Consider the following 20,025-nt stretch of genomic DNA (forward strand, 5'->3'; position numbering starts at 1 on the left):
TTATTATAGTTTCTAAAGAAGAAAAATGAAAAGAAAAAAATCAGCTTTTTCTGACTGGCAGGGGTCATTGGTCCACACAAAATAGTACATGGTGCCAAAGAACACAGACGTCCCAAGTCTCCCGGAAGTTGCCAGAGTCTACCGCATATTAGTAATGGCTGCCTGATGCCCAGAAGCCAGATAAAATCTCCCGGAATCTAGAATGAGTGGCCCAAGAGCGAACACAAGCATGCACACAGGCGACACAGACTTTTCCCAGTCGCTTGTGTTAAACAGAGGGAGAGGGAGAGAAAGGCGCTCCCCTCGTGTGCATATTCATGATATGCAAAACAGAGAGGGCTCTGATTGGCCTGTTCCCTGCAAAGAGTCTGTTAGTCAACCATTCAGTTTTTAGTGTGGGCGGGCAGTGCTTTTTCCCCCTCCTGGACGGGGAAACTCATTTCACCTTTGACTACTCTAAAGTATATCCATGTCTGGTAAAAGTAAAAAACTATAAAAGTCTTGCCCGCTGTACAGTTTGCAATAGTGATTTTAGCATTGCCCACCAGGGCAAGTGATTACAAAACAAAGCACAATGCAGTGTTGTTTCTACTACATATATTTTGCATTGATGAAAATCACAATTACAAATTTCACCAGAGGACTTTTAATTTCAGGGATTAATTAAAGGCATACAAACTACTGGCCTGAAGTGATTTACTGTTTTTCTGAGCTGTATTACTTGCTGATGACTCACTTGCTGTGTGTGCTGAATTAACACACTGTCCTGTATGCTCCTTTTTGCAACTTGGAATCCAGTGCACCAACTGATGAAAGAAATCCTAAACTAAATGAGACACGGTGACCAAAAATAGCCTAAAATATATTTGTACTTTGTATAAGTTTGTTAATTATAAATTACTCAGCCTTTTCACTTATTCGACACCGAAAGGACTTATATATGTTACGCAGAGGAGGAGGCAGGATGCAAATGCAAGTCTTTATTTTTCATATTTTTAACTAACAAAAACAAAACACTAAAAACAGAGGATAGCTAAAAGACTGAAACAAACAAGCAAAAACAACTAATAAAGAAACAAATTACATAAAGCAAACCTGAACACTGAAGACAAAAAACATAGCAGGTCTGAGGCTAAACAAAACAGATTTACAAGATACGGACAGAGTAACAGGACATGGTCAAACAAAAAGCGTGACAGAGAACAAAGGAGCACATGAGGTATTTATACACAGGCACACACTAGGGACACCTGTGGAGGTAATGAGGGGGGTGGAGTTACAAATGAGACAGGAGGGGTTACAGATGACAAGGCGGGGCTAAGGCAGAGACAAGACCAAAACACAACAGTAGCACATGGCTGGGAAACACATGACAGGCGAACAGAGGGGAGGAGCACAAGGGACCAAATGAGAGAGAAACACAGGACAGACACAGGCTAAGGTGTGACAATATATAAGTATTTTCTGATGAGTAAAGGCTTGTGTTTTAAACAGTGTAACCGTCACAGCCCACACTTTTTTATGCATCCTGGATGATGACATGGATGTTAACCAACGCGTTCACTAGAGAATCAAAAGCCTCTAACAACAACAAACATGACGAAAATGGAGAAGGAGGTTGTTATAATGAATTTACTACTGTAGCTGTAAAAACAAGAAATAGTGGCATGCACTCAAAATACACTCAAGTTTCTTCTTTATTGTGTCCAAATGGATTCTAGTGGGACTATGAAAACATGCACTAACATGAACAGTCTCCATCCAGGCACATATTCATATTGATTTATATTAGCATAAATTATAATGAGCAAAAATGAGCATAAATGTCCCTTTTGTCTCTTTTGTTTTTTGTGATTGATTAGGCTGGTTCTGTGACTTCCCTAGCTGGCTTATCTAAAGACTTGTTCTTTGACCACCACACCTCAGCTCAACTTTTTGAAAGAGTCAGTTAAAATGTATAACTGTAATAATAATAATAATAATAATAATTTTCCATCTCTGTTTACAGCAGGGGTCTCAAACTCATTTTTGCCGAGGGCCACATTGGCATATTGGCTGTCCTCTGAGGGCCAGATGTAACTTATAAATATAAGAAAATGTAACCAGATGTAATACAAAATGAATGTAATTACTCCTTAATGTTAAATAACTCTCAATATACTATTTATTCAATCAAATATTACAGTTGCATGGAAAAATGGTTGCTTGTTGCTCTATTAACATAAATCCTTTTAATTTATAAGTTATATTAACTTTGATCAAAACGTTTGATACTGAAATAAGGCTTAATAAATATAAAATCAAAAATTGTGAGCTGTGACAGATTTAGCATTTCCTCAGATTTAGCAGTTCCTCATACAACCACTAGTCGGAGCTGCAGCTGCAGCACCACAAGCCCGCAGTCTTTGCTTAGTCAGAGCTGCAGCCCAGCCACGGGCTACAGGGCTCAGCTGAGCCAGTCTGGAGCGTTTTTAAAAATTTGTAAGTTCTTCTGTGTATGAAATAAAATAACCCCACTAACCGGATAATACAGCTCTCTACAGTTCATCTTTCAGCCCAAGCAGCTAACAGCAGCAGTTTAGAGCAGCCATCCCGGAGTCACTGCTGGGATTACATTATAAACAGGTCAGTTAGCGCGCTGCTAACCTCATGATGTTTATAACTACGGAGTTTAGTGGACACACCACGGCTGCAAGGTTAGACTGCTGAAGGCTACTGAAGACTACTAAAGCAGGCAACGCAGCGTAAGCAAAAAAAAACAAAAACCACACACACACACCAAATTACAAGTTAAGATAAAATATGAAAACGAACATAATAAAGCATAAATAATTAAATTGAATTGCGGGCCAGATGTATGTTTATTTTGTTAACCCGTGAGGGGCCGTATGAAACCGCGTCGGCCCGCGGGCCGCTACTTTGAGACCCCTGGTTTACAGGGAAGTTGGGACTTGCAGGCCAGTGAAACTGAGCACCATGTAATTGTTTATTGTTAAATTAAATGAAAATGTCAGCTATACAACACCTCTTGTGGTGCACTTAAAAATCACCAACCAAAGTCAGGTCTAGATTAATGTTTTTTAATTTGTCCATATCAGAAATTTTCTGTGCATTCCTGAAACAGTTGAGTGTAAATCATAGGTTAATTCAGGTGGTCATTTGACTGATGCTGTATTTACAGAAGGACCCTCAGCATTTTCTCACATTGTGTATTAAGAAGTGCTGCTGAGTAGTTAATGTTCACTGGGCCAGTGCTACAGCTTCTATAGCTTCTGCTCTGGTCTTAATATTCATTTTAACTGCTGGATTGTTTTGTTTCATCTCCTGCCACTGACGCTGCTGGCCGTGATCACAGCAGCCAAAACAGGGTCTTATTGAATTTCAGTTTAAAGCCTCTGCACTCTAATTCTCTCTGCAGGCGTGTGAACAGAAGGCTTTTGAAAGTGTCCTTGAGGATGCACTTCACACCTTTAGCGGTAGTTTTAGACGTGCTTGTGTTTAGCGTTCTAAACAGTGGCCACATTCCTCCTCTGCTCGCAAATACAAACTCAAATATACTTTTAGCTCTTTCTTTTCTGAGCTCAATGCCGCACATCTTAACTTCACATTTAAATACTAAATCATTGAATTGATGAACTGGATAACCTGCTGTTTCTGCTACTTTACTTCTACAGGAATAAAATATTTTACATCAGCACTGTTACATTTCTGATATCCAGGGTATCTTCTTTTGCCAAGTGCCACATGACACATTTATGATTCAATGAAATCGTATAGTGTTGTAAATCTAATGCTAAACTAATTATTGCCAAATGTAAGTAAATAAATACAGTATATTATATTGTTGAATTTCTGTAAATAGTAAATAAATGAAATCTATTTCCACTAAACATAAATAAAAATAATACAATTAAAATAAAATATTACATTTAGGATGCGTTACATTTTTTTGATGTTACACAATTACTACCATATGTTTGTAGAGTAAAAGAATAAAAAACAAATATATTACATTATTGTAACCAAACAAACACAATATAATCTATTTCTCAGTTACCAGAAAATAATACAATAAAATGTATTATTCAAAAATGCCATATTTTTTTCACTATAAGGCGCACCCGATTATAAGGCGCAGGTCTATTTTTGGTCTATTTTTATACATAAGGCGCATCGGATTATAAGGCACATTTTATTCAACACTAGTAACTAGTAGTAGGAACAGGGGTTTCACCAAGTTTTTGTTCTTTCTAAATTCAACAGTTCTCACCACACAGGGGCAAGACCTGTAAAGCTAAGCTAAGTTAAGTAAACAAAACTGTAAATCTTAAAACAAATCTATCCGACACAGATTTCTCTCCTTAAAACTATATATTTGGGTGAGTAAAGCACTTCTGTTTATTTACAGTAAGCATAGATTTACAGATTTCCACTAAAGCTAGAGCATTAATATTAGCAGCTAACCGCCACCAGGTAGCAGCTAATGCCACCTAGCTGCGCTACACTGAGGAACCCTGAGTGTTCCAGTAAGCCAGGGTGATATTAGCTATTGGTTCGTCCCACGTAGCTTGTTTTAACACAGTAAACGTGCAGAATACAGTCTGATACAGCGAAAGAGCTAGCACTGTGGTTAGCTGCTAATGCTAATGCTGTTCTAGCAGTGCTATCTGGGGTTAGCAGCAGGGTACAGGTCGATAATACTCACCTCTAAATGGCCGAAAAGTTAGCAGCTTATACTAATACTACTGGAAACTTCTGTATGACGCTGCACTTCAGTGGAGTGGCTTTACTGCTCCCTACAACCTGACTGGTAAAATAAATACATAAGACACAACGGATTAAAGGGTGCACTGATGATCTTTGGGAAAATTACAATCATTACTATACTATATTAACTAAATAAATATATTTTTTCAAAGAAAAAATATAATAATACAATTCTTAACACACTTATTCCTAAAACAAAAACACTAAATAAAAAAAAAAATGTAGAAGTCGTATTGAAGTAATGATTTTCTATCAGATCAGTGCAGACCTGAGCCGCTATACACATACACCCACATATACATACATGCACAAACACACACACAAATTAAATGAATGGACCAAAAATCAGACAAACTAGCAAAAATCTAGCAAACATGCTCATGTCTCTGTTTAGTCATCCAAACATACAAATAGATAGATATCCTTTTCTTTTTCTTTCTTTCTTTTTCTTTTCTTTTTTATTTGTATTATTTTTTTCTTATCTCTATCAGTCTTGATTTCAAACTGCTTTTTTATTCCTTTTTTCCCCTGTTATCTCATCTTCCCCCAATTATCCCCTTTTCTTCATCCCCCAGCACCCTCCCCCAAATCCCTGTAATTGTAAACCCCCTTAACTATACTCTCAAAAGACAAAAAACAAAGGGGAAAAACACACAACAGAAACTAGTAACTGTTGTAATGTGTACATAATCAAATAAATAAAAATAAAGTACTAATAGTCCTCCGAAGAGGTGGGTTGGTGGCGGGCCAAAAAAAAATAAAAATCAGTGCAGTCGTTTTCTTGAGTGGTGGATTTCACAGAGCAGGTTTTAACACTCCCGCTCGGATGACGCCTCAGGTCATGTTGTTTATAAATGACAGATGATTCAGGGCTGCTTTGAAGCAGGCAGGTGCCCTCAGTGTGTGTCAGATACATATTCATGTAGCGTGTTAAACACATGCAGCGTGCATATTCATACTGCAGCAAATCCACCCTCTTCAATCCTCCCTCACCGTGCTCATGCTTTCAAACGCCCCTTCTTGCTTTTTTATTTAATTATTTCTTCTTATACTCATAGTTCCACTGAAGCAAGCAGAGTATTTGTGCAGAAAAGGCAGATTGTGAACGCAGTATTATTAAGTAAAAGATTAGAATATATTTTATTATGATTTGATGGTTTGATGATTTGAAAAGATAATACTGGATGCATAAAAAACTTTGTACCACGTTCTGTCACTTTTTGCTCAGCAGCAACATGTCAGGCCTGCCTACACCCATAAAATCTTTCCCCGCACTGCATCCACATCATGCCTGCCTGCAACTGTCCGCTCTGACAGGGGCTGGTCCATGTGCAGATCCGCCCACATCATCCTTGCCTTCGTCTAGTATTGCTTTGATGTTTTTTTTTCATGGGTTCATCTGTAATAGTAGTAGTAATGTTGCTTTTTTATGTTTTTTTACATTGTAAAATTAAAAAAATAATTATATTAAAGACATTTAAGATATACAGGAACACATGGAATTAGTAGCCACATTTAGCCTTGAGGACAAATCTGCACACTTTTAGTATTTTAATCTCTTTGTCTTCATGAGGGAAAGCCACTTGGAATAGTTTTCTCCACATCTTGAACTATAGCTGTTGTTTCCAAACTTAAAGTATACTTTGTGAGATCACTCATGACTCTATTGTGGAGTCTATGGAAATCACGTTTATTATGAGAGTACTGTGTTTTTTATATGATGAAAAGCTAAAGTAAAGGCCTATATGTTGAGGGTTCACACTTAGGGGTGTGCCATATTGTATCGTACATAATAATATCGTCAAGATTTTTAAATATCGTGAACGATATTATACCCTAAAATATCGTGCCATATCACCCACCCCATTTCCCATTATATATCTCCTAGAGACAGATTATATCTGTCTAGTATCATTTATTTTACTTTAATCCTGGATATTTGGAGACATTTGGAGAGCATTATTATTTGTAACATGACATTTTGAATAATTGACTTCTGTTACAAATCTGATAAAATTCTTGTATTTTTTAATATCTCACTTAGGGGTGTGCAATATCATATCATATGTAATAATAAAATATTATTTTTTTATTTTGTTGCAGTAGTGTATTCTTAAAATAATTTTTAAATTCAGTGTTTTGTCATATCGCCAAGAGTATCGTTATCGCGAAAATACCATGAAATATTGTGATATTATTTTAGGGCCATATCGCCCACCCCTATTCACACTTATGGGTGTTGCTCAACAGACCAATTTAATTCAGCACCCCCCTGTTTTAAAGCCGCAATGTTAACAGACACTGCGGTCGACCTCAGTGTTGGAGCGATTTAGCCGCTGCTAACAGTCAGCCTTGGCAGTCTTAAAGCAGTTTAGCTGTGTTGCTAACTCACTGATAGTTCACGACAGATCAGTAACACTGCCTGAAGCTCAGGACACTGGCTGGTTCAGTTTGGGCCTCAAGCAGGTTCTGAAAGATATTGAATTACCACAAAACTCTCTAAGACCCTAGCAAGAGATAGGACTGTCTAACTGAACCAAAAACCTGTTGGCTGTTTGATCATATCTGCCAGAATAAGCAGCCTGTGCTGATAAACCAGCCTAGTGCAGATTCCTGATTTGTAATGTTTGTGTTTACAGGCCAGAGACTCTCCTTTAACCAGTACCAATTTTGTGAGAATCACTAAAGAGCTGACGAACAAAGACCAGTACAGCCAGGTCCTCTTCTCTGGATACGTCAGGATGGTAGGACCTTTTTTCTCTCTTTCTTTTTATATTCACACTTTCTCAGTTCAATAGAAATGTGTAATTGTCATGACTTAATATGATATACTCTGTTAATAATATCAGTCTTCCGGAAATGTAATATATGTACATATGAGATTGTCATGTATGAAACATATGGCCATATAAAGGAAAAACATGTTCATATCTCTGAGTGGTCCAGTGGGCCACTATAATCAGGAGATCGCCTGTTCGAATCCTGTTCATGTAGCTTGCCATCATCTACCGGAGCCTAGAGAGAGCACAATTGGCCTTGCTCTCTCTGGGTGGGTAGATGAAGCTCTCTCCTCACATCACTCCAAAGGATGTGAAATGCATATTTTGAAATATTTGTTACATATATGTCTGGCCCATACAAATTCAACATATAACATATAATACCATATAAAAATAAATCCTATATCTATTTATAATATATGTACATATATTACATAGTACACATATTTATTGATATTTCATATATGTTATAAACATGTATCTACGTACGTATATCCAGAGGATGTTTGTATGTGATAATAATATATCACCATACAGGTAACGTATATGGAAACGCCACTGTTGATATAGACACATATGTGTCATATATTGCATTCCTGTGTGGGCAAGATCAGATATTTAGGGCTGATTTTGTCTTGACCTATACTGGATTCTGATTGGATATTCTTCACTAAATGGAAAAAGTAGTTTGTTTTAATTGCAAAAATGTTTCTCTGTGTTTCTGTAGCTCTACTGTAGCTTTCTGTCTAGCAGCACAAAGGACAGAGCTCTGCTCATCACAGATAAACACATCTACAAACTAGAGCACAAGAAACACTTCAAAGTGCAGAAACGGATGCCCATAGAAACTGTGAGTACAGCACTGACACACACACACAAACACACACACACACACATATTAGTTTGCATTGTTTTGTTATATTAGTAAGGACTACTATTGATTATTGTGGGCAAGTAATTTTACATTTACAGTTTTGATACTTAACAGATTCAGTTATCCAGAGCAACTTGCCGTGCGATTGGCTGCCGCTTCTTGCTGATGTGTGTGTGGATAAGTGCTGAGTGTAAATGATTGTGTGTAAAACGTGATTGCCACTTAAACACAACTTTATAATGAGAATGTGTTTTTTGCACTATAAGGTCCACCTAAAATCCCTTAACCTAAAAATTGTCAGTTTGCCTTTTAATCCGGTGCGCCTTTTGTATGAATTTTACCAGTCAGGTTGTAAGAAGCAGTAAAGCCACTCCGCTGAAGTACAGCTTTATACAGGAGTTTCAGTTTAGTTCTCCAACAAAGAGTCTGGAGTAGCATTAGCATTACCCGCTAACCACACTAGCTTTTCCCTCGTTCAGAGGTGAGTATTATTAGTCTGTAGCCTACTGCTAACCCTGAATAGCACTACTAGAGCAGCATTAGCATTACACTGTTCAGAGGTGAGTATTATCCTAACCCCAGCTAGCACTGCTGGAGGAGCATTAGCATAACCTGCTATCCAAGGTGATGCCTCATTTTCACCGTTCAGAGGTGAGTATTATAGGCCTATAGCCTGTGCGTTTACTGTGTTAAAATAAGCTAGGTGGCACGAACCGCTAGCTAATATCACCCTGGCTAGCCGCTTATGCTAATGCTCCAGCCTTAGTTCTAGAGTCTAAGCTTACTGTAAATAAACGGAAGTGCTTTACCCAACCAAATAAACAGTTTTCATGAGAGAAATCTATGTAGAATAACATCCAGCACTCGTTTTAACTTTAAAAGAAAGTATTTTTTTATTACAGTTTTGTTTACTTAGCTTAGCTTTACTCAAGTTAGTTAGCTACCCCACCCAGCCACCACCCAGCAGCAAGACCTGCTGAATTAAAAGTTCCTTATAGTGTCTTTTAAAATGCACCTTATAATCTGGTGCGCCTTGTATATTAAAATAGACCAGAAAATAGACTTTCATTGATTGTGCGCCTTATTATGCGAAAAATACAGCAATCTTGACCACTGTAACCAAAAAAGATGACATGAAAGCCGGGATGCACACACACACACACACACACACACACACACACACACACACACACACACACACACACACACACATACACACACACACACACCCCCCTCTCATGCAGTGCAAATGAATAGAGGTTAATTAATGCAAAACTCAGAGATTCACCGTGTCATTATCCCTCACTGTGCTACAACTCGTCCTTTGGTTTCAACTGTAGGTCACATTTCCTCTATAAGAGCGGATTTACAGTCGCTGTGACCCACCTGATGCACACAAACCCTCTCTCTCTATCTCTCTCTCTCTCTCTACACAAACACACACACACGCATGCACAGACAAATACAAACACTGTGGTGCAGCGAGACAACATCGTAACATTTCTGCGTGGTTTAATAGGGTCAGTCTGCCTGGACGTGCCGCATGTCCATCCGCCTGTGTCTGTGTGAAGCGTACCACCAGGGTTGTGTGTGTGTGAGGTGTCTGACCTACATTCTGTCAGCCCCGTGAGCAGAACGGTGCTACATTGTGCAGGAGGGATTTGGTCACACTGCGGCAGCGACAGTCTGAGCCCCCAAAACACACACACACACAGATTTGTTTTAAACAGTGTCTGTACATGGGGTCTTACATGTGTATGTATGGAGATAAATATTTGTATATAATAAATGGAGAGTTTACAGGAGAAGAAAAAAAAAAGGTAATTTTGAATCATTTCTATTGGTCCAATTCAAAACTCAAAAGTCTCCCTTTAATTTTCACCCCAGGAAGCAAAATGTTTTGTCTGCACAGTATTGCTCTTTAGTATTAGTTTTGTTTTTCTCTGATTTTACTACAAATTCAAGATATTTTTCTACTAAAAAATGTACAAAAGCAAACACTGACCTGACACACTTGGGATGTATGCATGTATGCTTCCTCTGTCTCTAGTCATAACAGGATCAGATCTCCCTGCAGCAGAATTGCAGGATTAACTGTGATTTTAGTCTATTTATTGCATGTAAAAGTAATAAGCTAGGGTTATATATAATATATGATTATAAATAATCATCATTCTAAATACATACACTCATCATCAAACATATTTGCAAATGGAATTAACTGACAGGAATGAAGCTCATCTTCAGTTATGAGCACTGATGAGATCAGCTTGGCTCTTCATTATATGCACTTTACCAGCCCAGTGTTATGTTAAAGAGGTCCTGCAACCAGTCCTCCTTCTTTCCTGAATGCACACTCTGGTGCACTAGTCAAACAGGACAATCACCAGACCTGTCCCCGATTGAAAATGTGTGGGATGCTATTGGATGTGCCATTTTTGCATCAGGAGTGGCGTAAAGTTATCCAAAAGCAGTGTGTAAGACTGGTGGAGGAGAACATGATGCCAAGATGCTTGAAAACTGTGATTAAAAAACAGGGTTATTCCACCAAATATTGATTTCTGACATCTTAAAACTTTATAAGTATGAACTTGTTTTCTTTGCATTATTTAAGGTCTGAAAGTTCTGCATCTTTTTTGTTATTTCAGCCATTTCTCACTTTCTGCAAATAAATGCTCTAAATGACAATATTTTTATTTGGAATTTGGGAGACATGTTGTCCTTAGTTTATAGAATAAAACAACAATGTTCATTTTACTCAAATGTATACCTATACATAGTAAAATCAGAGGAACTGATCATTTTGAAGTGGTCTCTTATTTTTTTCCAGAGCTGTAAATCCAAGAGTAATCATTTATTGTTTCAGGAAACCTTTATCTTCCTTCTGAATAACATATCCAATCCAGCCCTTCATTCTGGGTGTAACTAGAAGGAAGTCCTAGTTCCTTCTAGTTATTATTTAGTTAATAATGATTTCTTTGATAGTGAGTGTACATGATGTAAATTATTTAAGACTAAATATTAATGACACATTTATTGTAAATGTATGATTTGTAAATATAGGACTAGGATTCTTAGCATATAGTCAGCAGGCCTGAGTGCAGTATGAGCTCTCTAACTATAAACTTTCCAGTCTCTCTCGCTCTATTTCCTGCTCTATTATCTTTTACACACACTTGTGTGGCGTATCTAGTTAAATATTAAAAAAATGAACAGTCATTCTGAGCCATTCTAAAAAATCTTATCAGGTCAGACTTGTTCACAGTGGTGGTGAATAAAGCCAGACGTCTGAATGGATTTAAGCCTCCAAAAGCTTACTCACAGTGAAATGACACAACCCCAGATGTCTGATCCCTGAAACATTCATTTTACAATCATTGTATTGTAGCATTTTTGTCCTATAATGTCCTATAATAACATGAAAATGTCGAAAAATAAACCTGACTTGCATTTGCATCCTGCCTCTGGAACATTACAATTTTGGCCTGAAACATATATTTTTTATATTTATTCCCCAATATCTTGCCATCATTGATATGAAAGGTTCAGCTCAAAAGATGGAGATGGAGTGGCTTTAGATACAACCCCATATCAGTTGGGATAGTGAGGCAAATAAAAAAAAGCACTGTGAAGCTACTCGGAAATGCTACATCAGCAGACGATGGCTGACTTCACGTCTCGGAGGAGGCGTGTGCTTGTCCTCACCCTCCTGGTGTTGGGGCATCACTACACTGAAAAAATGTAACAACCATGTCATTGATTTAAAATGCATTTTTATGCTGGTTCAACGAAAAATGATGATTTTTTTAAAGCACCTTCCTCTTACAGTCTACAACACTTCATACAAGCATTTAACCATTATATAAAACTTTCCTTAGTAGCCAAGAGAAGATACCCTGAGGAGAACAACTTTACAATGATGGTGAGGGAGGTCACCCTCTTCAGGTTGATGGGAACCGATGGGAAGAGTGTAAGACTGACTGAGAAAAACTCCAGGAGGAATGATCTGATGTGATGATGTCATAACCTCTGAAATAAGTAAAAAAATCTTATTTGAGTTAAATTATCTATTTTAAGTTGTTTTAATAGGGAATGAATTTGCTTTCAGACAAACTGAGAAAAACAGGTTTGAATCATAAATCATAATTTTTTATTTGACCAACATAAAAATGCACTTTAATCAATGACATGGTGGTTACACTTTCTCCAGTGTAGTGATCCTAATGAGTGGGTTGGGTATGGGAAAATAGAAAAAAAATGTTTACTAAAATTATAAAAAAAAGTCAGTGGAGCATCGGAAATGTGTTGAATTTAATAACTGAGGGTTACTCAGATTTATACACAGTGTACAGGCCTATTTCTAGAGAGCAGAAACAACAACACACAATACGACTGCCGGGGTTTAAGCAGCGCTGCGTGTAATGCTGTCTGAGTTCATGTGTCTGTCTGTCTGATGGAAAGTAGACCACGCCGGCTGGGCTGATTCCGTCACAGACAGGAGCATTGGTTGTTTTGTTTTTTGTTTTGTTTTTTTTAATCCAGCGTGGCCAGGTCAGTTCTGTATTAATCTGGTTGCAACACGGCCTGACGCACTGCTGCGCTGATTAGCACACGGACTTATTGTTGAGAAACTTGATGTGTCAGCTCGAGCCCTGTAGGATAACGTGACACACTTTAATCAGGCTGTGATGACAGGCTGATGCTGTTACGTAACCTGGTATGTGTATATGGCATCAGTGTTACGCAAAAAAATAAAAGAACACATTGAATTGACTGTATGTTCTGACATATTATTCAGTAAAAGTCAGAAGTTTGGACATATTTTCTTAATTAATGTTTTTCTCTTTTTAAATACTAAAGTCATCCAGACTAGGAAGGAACACATAAGGAGTCATGCAGGAAACTAAAATACTTAGGTGGCTCTTATCTGGAGTGCTTTTAACTTGCGGTTTCTAAGGCTGGTAACTCTGATGAACCAATTTCATCATAACATTTTTTGATGGTCTTTGTTTACTGCACTTGAGGATGCATTTTAAAGTTCTTGAAATATTTCAGATTGACTGACCTTCATTTCTTAGTCATTTTTTTCTTTACTTAGGTAGTTTTACCATTTGTTTAATTTGTCATTTGTTAATATACAGTTACAATTATTGACAGGCTGACCCCCCACCCCTTACACCTCTGCAGTTTCAAGGTGTTGGCAATCTTCTTCTTTTTTTTCAGATCCTTAGAGAGTTCTTTCCCATGAGGTGCCACGTTGAACTTGCAGTGATCTGTAAGAGAAGGTTTGAGAGTGATAACACCAAATTTAACAGACCTGCTGCCCATTCACACCTGAAACCTGAAACGAATCACATGACATCAGGCAGGGAAATGACTAATTGGCAACAATTTGGCCGTTTTCACTTAAGGTTGTATTCACTCTTGTTGCCAGCATTTAGACATTATTGGCTTTTCTCTTTCTCTGCCAGTTTCAACATTTTTGATGGTCTTTGTGATTGCACTTGAGGATACGTTCGAAATTCTTTAAATTTGTCCTATTGACTGACCTTTTCTTTATTAAGTTAAGTAGTTATTACAATAATATGGATTAAACTTTACTCAAATAGAGCCATTCACTGTATATCAACTCTATCTCTTCACAACTTTACATCTGATGCTCTCAAACACACTAAGAGGCAGGAAATTTAAGTAATTAACTCTCTGTAAGTTCAGCACAGCTGTTAAATAAAGGCCATTCCAGGTGACTCTACCTCATAAAGCTGGCTGAGAAAATTCAGCCAATATGTGCAAAAATATAATCTAAACAAGAGCTGCCAACTTTTAAGAATCTAACATATAAAACATATTCTGGTTTGTTTAACACTATTTTTTGTTTAACTAAATAATCCCATATGTTTTATATTAATAATTTGGATGGCTTTAGTATTAATATATATTGTTTGTATACTATTTTTTATACTATTTCATACTTTGCACTTTTAGTAAAATTTTAAAATTAGACATTCTAGACATTTTTTATTGGTGAACAAAAATGTATTGTACTTGTTCTTGCAGAAAAGGGGTTAAATGTGTGTATGTGTGCTCATCTCGTCACCCAGTCACCCAAGAGATTTACAACAAACTGAATCACACTGTACAGCAATGACGTTACTCAGATTATTTAATACCGTTCATAAGCACACTTACACCCACATGCTGCACACACACACACACACACAATCTTCTTAGAGCATATTTCATAATCTCAGAATTGTACCAGTGCACTCACCTCCCCACTGTCGCAATACATTGTCAGCATTGCTTTGATTTTAATCAGTATTTAAATAAGTATTTGGACACAAAATGACCATTAAATTACTGTAATTACACTTTAACCACAGTTAAAGCCGAGCAATATGATTGGCTTAAAAGCATTTTGTAATATTTCATCTTTACTGGTGGAGACATCATTGATTTTGGGGATAATTATCTCGATATTCTTCAAATATTTAAGCAACTTACATAACAACTGGAACAGACAGTTTTATTGAGGTTTTTGTGCACAATTATTTTGTTTGGAAATAAGTTTTTTTAAACAAATATTGAAACAAATGTTTAACTTAGCTATTTTGTTTAACAGCAGCAAGCAGCTCCCTTCAAACTTACAAGCAAATTCTATTTCGGTTCAAGGTGCAAACATAACATCTTTAAATTTCAGTTAAAGAAAAATGCTAAAAATATCTTTCACATGAAAGAGTTTTTTTTTTTTACAGGTTTCTTAACAGAAGCACAAGCGTATCTTATTAGATGGTAGATTCTATATGTAAAGGTTATACAGATTGTACCACCACTCATTTGAGAATGCCCCACAGTTGGTCAATAGGGTTTTGGTCTGGAGACATGCTTGGCCTGTTCATCATCTTAAGCTTAATTTTTCTTAGCAAGGGAGAGATCATCTTGGACGTGTGTTTAAGGTCGTTATTATGTTGGAAACTACTATGCGGCCTAGTTACTAGGGGTAGGGGATCATGCTCTGCTTCAGAATGTCTGTGCCGGTGTTGTGCCAAATTCAGCACCCCCTGCCAGGAAAAGCACCCTCTCTCGGGAGCACGCAAGTACATAAATCTTCTTGGCTTTAACATTTTTTTTATGCACTCATACAGCCACAGACTATGATGCTACCACCACCAAGCTTAAAGCTAACTGTAAAAAAGGTTGCCATCACTCATAAGGGACACCATGTGAGCCAAACAAGTTTGTCTGGATCTTGTTAGACACGCAATTTGTTTTTTTCCACTTAATTTTCTTTGTTTCTCACTTTTGTTTCTAGCGGTTTAGACATTAATGGCTGTGAGTTATTTTAAGGACATAGCAAGTTTACACGGTTATACTGTAACTGAACACTGACTGCTTTACTTTTTATCAGTGTCATATATTCAGTGTTGTCCCAAAAAAAGAGATATGATAAAATATTTACAAAAATGTGAGGGATGGTACTCACTTCTGTGAGATATTGTATGTGTATATAACAGGAGCCAGACAGTCCTTAGATTTCAGCTTCTACCATAGAGAACTGGAACTATGCCACATATTAGTATCTAAACTCACTAATGCTCTTAAACAGCCGAGTGTAAAACCCTCTACAGACTTTTGGATGTGTAATGAATTAACCACATGCTCCTTGTTTTAGGTAACCAGCTTGAGTGTAACAAGCGGATCAGATCAGATGGTGGCGCTACACACTGCGTCTCAGGATGACATGCTGGTGTATCTACAGAGGGGTCAGCTGGGGCCGAAGCAGGACCGTGTGGGGGAGCTGGTGGGGACGCTGTGTGACCACTTCACACGGTGAGTTCACTATTGAATAAACAGCTTTTTTAAATGTTAGGAAACCTCAGTCTGGTTCGTGTGTAATTCCTCTAGGAAACAGATCAAACACTCCAAGTTTAAAAATTTTAAATCTAAAAGTTTAAAATGTTAATTGGTTGTGCTGAATCTCTTTTTTTTACACCAATCAAATCAGACAATCAGACACAGATTTGTACCCTCAATTTGTGATGTATATTTTAATATAAGTCTTGGTGAGTTAGTTCAGATATATGTTAATATGGCTTTATATGTTTGTCTGTGCTGCATTGAAATGGTTAAATTCCTACATTAACATATTTCATTTTGAAAATATATAACACCAAAAAAAATGGAACAATACATTTTGAAATATATTACAGCAAAACAAGATTTAGAATAAGATATTAAGTAATAATAAGTAATAATAACAATAAAAATATTAATGATTTTATTTTATTTTTTTGCTAGATATGACTGTCTAATAGAGTGGACAGTGAACACAGTGTTCAAAAACACCAGCAGCACTGCTGTGTATGATGCAAGTTTCAAATTAATAAAATATCAAACATTATTGGTGCAGAAAAAATGTTTAGATAACTGTGTATAATACATTAATGTTGACAGATATATATATATATATATATATATTTATTTATTTTATTTTTTTTATTATTAATATATATATTATGGCTGTCAAAATTAACGGGTTAATGCATGTACCTAATCTGGAAAAATTAATCACATGAAACAATTGACAGAGCCTGGTGACACATTAGCAGATTTATTTAGCATTATAACACAGTCGAGTTCAGATGGTAGAATACCTTTTATTTATGCTAAAGTTTTTTATGTTTTCTCTCTCTCTCTCTCTCTCTCTCTCTCTCTCTCTCACACACACAATTGCATGATCATGCACACACATAGCTAAGGGCATGTTTCCTCTTTTTAAACTGTTGAATGTGGAATATGGAGTTACACTAGCATTTATTTCCTCCATTAAAACTCTCAGTTAAACTTAGTAACCACTGTTAAGTACCAGCATTTTAAAAAATGTGATTATGATTTTATCTGTGTTTTAGTAAGTGAATAATGTTGTGATTAATACAGTTATTTTTAAGGAACTTGCACCAATAATACAAGTCTAAGTGTTTCTAACACTGATTCTTTTATTCACACTTAAATGGCAATTATTAAAAGCTTAGTCTTAGGGTAGAAGGAAAATTGTGAGTTATCGAATATTGTGATAACTCACAATTTTCCTTCTCTGATTCTGCTATTTATAGATATATGTTTGAGTAAAATAACGCTGTTGTTTTGTTCTATAAACTACGGACAACATTTCTCCCAAATTCTAAATAAAAATATTGTCATTTAGAGCATTTATTTGCAGAAAATGAGAAATGACTAAAATAACAAAAAAGATGCAGAGCTTTCAGACCTCAAATAATGCAAGTTTATATTAATTAAGTTTTAAGAGTTCAGAAATCAATATTTGGTGCAGTAACCCTGGTTTTTAATCACAGTTTTCATGCATCTTGGCATGTTCTACTCCACTAGTCTTACACACTGCTTTTGGATAACTTTATGCCACTCCTGGTGCAAAAATTCAAGCAGTTCAGTTTGGTTTGATGGCTTGTGATCATCTATCTTCCTCTTGATTATATTCCAGAGCTTTTCAATTTGATAAAATCAGAGAAACTCATCATTTTTAAGTGGTCTCTTTTTCCAGAGCTTTATATTAAACACATCAGTATCACTGCTGGACTGAAAATAGTCCACTAACATAAATATCCAGCTGACATCATCATATAGGTATCATATACTGTATAATAAAGTGGACAGTGAGTGAACACACCACACTATTTAAAACTCTGGCAGTCTCTGATTCACTGATTCACCAGTGTACCAAATATCAAACAATTAATACAATATAAAACAACAATTATGCAGAAACATGTTCAGTAGATAACTGTACTTCAGCTGCTTCGTTTGTTAAAAAGAGGCATATCTGAAGCTCTGCTATAATTAACTTTAATTAGTTGGTCTCAGATAAATAAGCTTTAGCTCCCTGAGCCAGCAGGAAGGAGCATTAGGTGTGTATTAGGATGATTAGTTTGTTACAGATTGGGATATAACAGCAGTTTTAGTCTGATTTAGACTTTAATCTCTAGCCGGGCAGACTCAGTTTAACCTCGAAAGATGGGAAATCCCAGACTTTTAGCAGACGAACAGTTACAGACCTTATTCAAAATATAGTATGTCTCAGTTTTCAGAGGAACAGAGTGTATTATACATTATTAAATATAGTTTATGCTGTGTATTTGTATTAATTTCATAATAATGTGTTCATATTGTTATGTGTTTGTTGCAATTTTAATTTAGTCAAACACATTTTTGTCAAGATTAGAGACCGTTGTTTTCAACTCTCCTATAGGAAAAAGATTGTCCCTATGATTGCTACTCTGTGCTCGGCACACTAGCAAATGCACTATTCAAGCAGAACAACACCCGTATGAACTGCATTTCTAGTCATTTAAATAACTTCACAGTACAGCTGTAAAAATTCATATAAATGGCATGTCTATTAGTCTCTATAATCATACTTACAAAACATTAACACATTATAGTGTATTTATTAGGCATTATAAACATGGGTATACATACAGTCTTCCTATAAATGTATAACATGTTATAGCAGTGTTTATTATGCATTATGATGTCACATTGCTTAGACAAAAAAACAGACTACACAGGACTATAATGTGCACTTAAAATCCTTTAATTTTCCCAAAAATCATCAGTGCTCCTTATAATCCAGAGCGTCTTATATATGAATTTTACAAGTCAGGTTGTAAGGGGCAGTAAAGCCACTCCCCTGAAGTATAGTGTTCAGAGGGGAGTACATTGGACTCTAGTTTCCCTTTTACTTGTTAAAATAAGCTAGGTGGGACAAACTGCTAGCTGATAGCGCCCTGGGTTACCAAAACACTCAGGTTTTCTCAGTGTAATGCAATCGGGCGGTGTTTACCAGCGCTAACCACAGCTAATGCTAGTGGCTAGTGCTGCGGTTTACGGCTAATGCTAATACTGTTGCACTCAGCCTTAATGCTGGATAAACTTCACTGAAAACTCACCCTTAGACAACATGTTGGAAATCTAAGCTTCTTGTAAATAAACAGAAACGCTTTACTCACTCAGTTAAACAGTTTTCAGGAGAGAAATCTGTGTAAATTAACATCCAGCACTCGTTTTTTAGGAAAACATGGCCACATCCCTGTTAAATTCAATATAGGCATTCTTACTATTGTCGCTTAATGCACCTTATTATCTGATGCGCCTTATGTATGAAAATAGACCAGAAAATAGACATTCATTGATAGTAAACCTTTGCAAGCAGAAAGCAGAAAATCCAACAATCACAGCAAAGCTGCAATTAGAATTATGCAATTAGGGATTAGAATTCAGGTGACAGGGATCATGGCAACTGTCCATAATTGGTTGAAGAGGACCATTTACTGTAGTGTGAGAAGGAGTGTAAATTGAATTCTGGGTATTGCAGTCCATAGTGTCAGTAGAAAAAAAATAGGTCCAAGGAGCATGACATATGTATTGTGAAAATATTATATATATATATATATATCTGTCACTATTAATATATCACCATGATGGGCTTCTAACACTTTATTAGGATTGTACAACCACACATTATAATACATTATAAATTAGGTCAGCTATTATATTGTTTTATTATATTTAACATAAGTAAAATTTATA

The 20,025-nt window shown here is 36.5% G+C and overlaps 1 protein-coding gene across 1 annotated transcript in view; it reads left to right on the forward strand.

The window, feature by feature from the left end:
- myo1g (myosin IG) overlaps positions 1-20,025 on the forward strand; it is a 127,086-nt gene that overhangs the window by 68,194 nt on the left and 38,867 nt on the right. Inside the window, exons 20-22 of the mRNA XM_007254742.4 lie at positions 7,407-7,511; positions 8,275-8,397; positions 16,094-16,251. Of these exons, the coding sequence (XP_007254804.3) occupies positions 7,407-7,511; positions 8,275-8,397; positions 16,094-16,251 (386 nt within the window). The remainder of the gene's footprint in view (positions 1-7,406; positions 7,512-8,274; positions 8,398-16,093; positions 16,252-20,025) is intronic.

Source organism: Astyanax mexicanus, chromosome 3, assembly GCF_023375975.1.
Source record: "Astyanax mexicanus isolate ESR-SI-001 chromosome 3, AstMex3_surface, whole genome shotgun sequence".
Lineage (NCBI taxonomy): Eukaryota > Metazoa > Chordata > Actinopteri > Characiformes > Acestrorhamphidae > Astyanax > Astyanax mexicanus.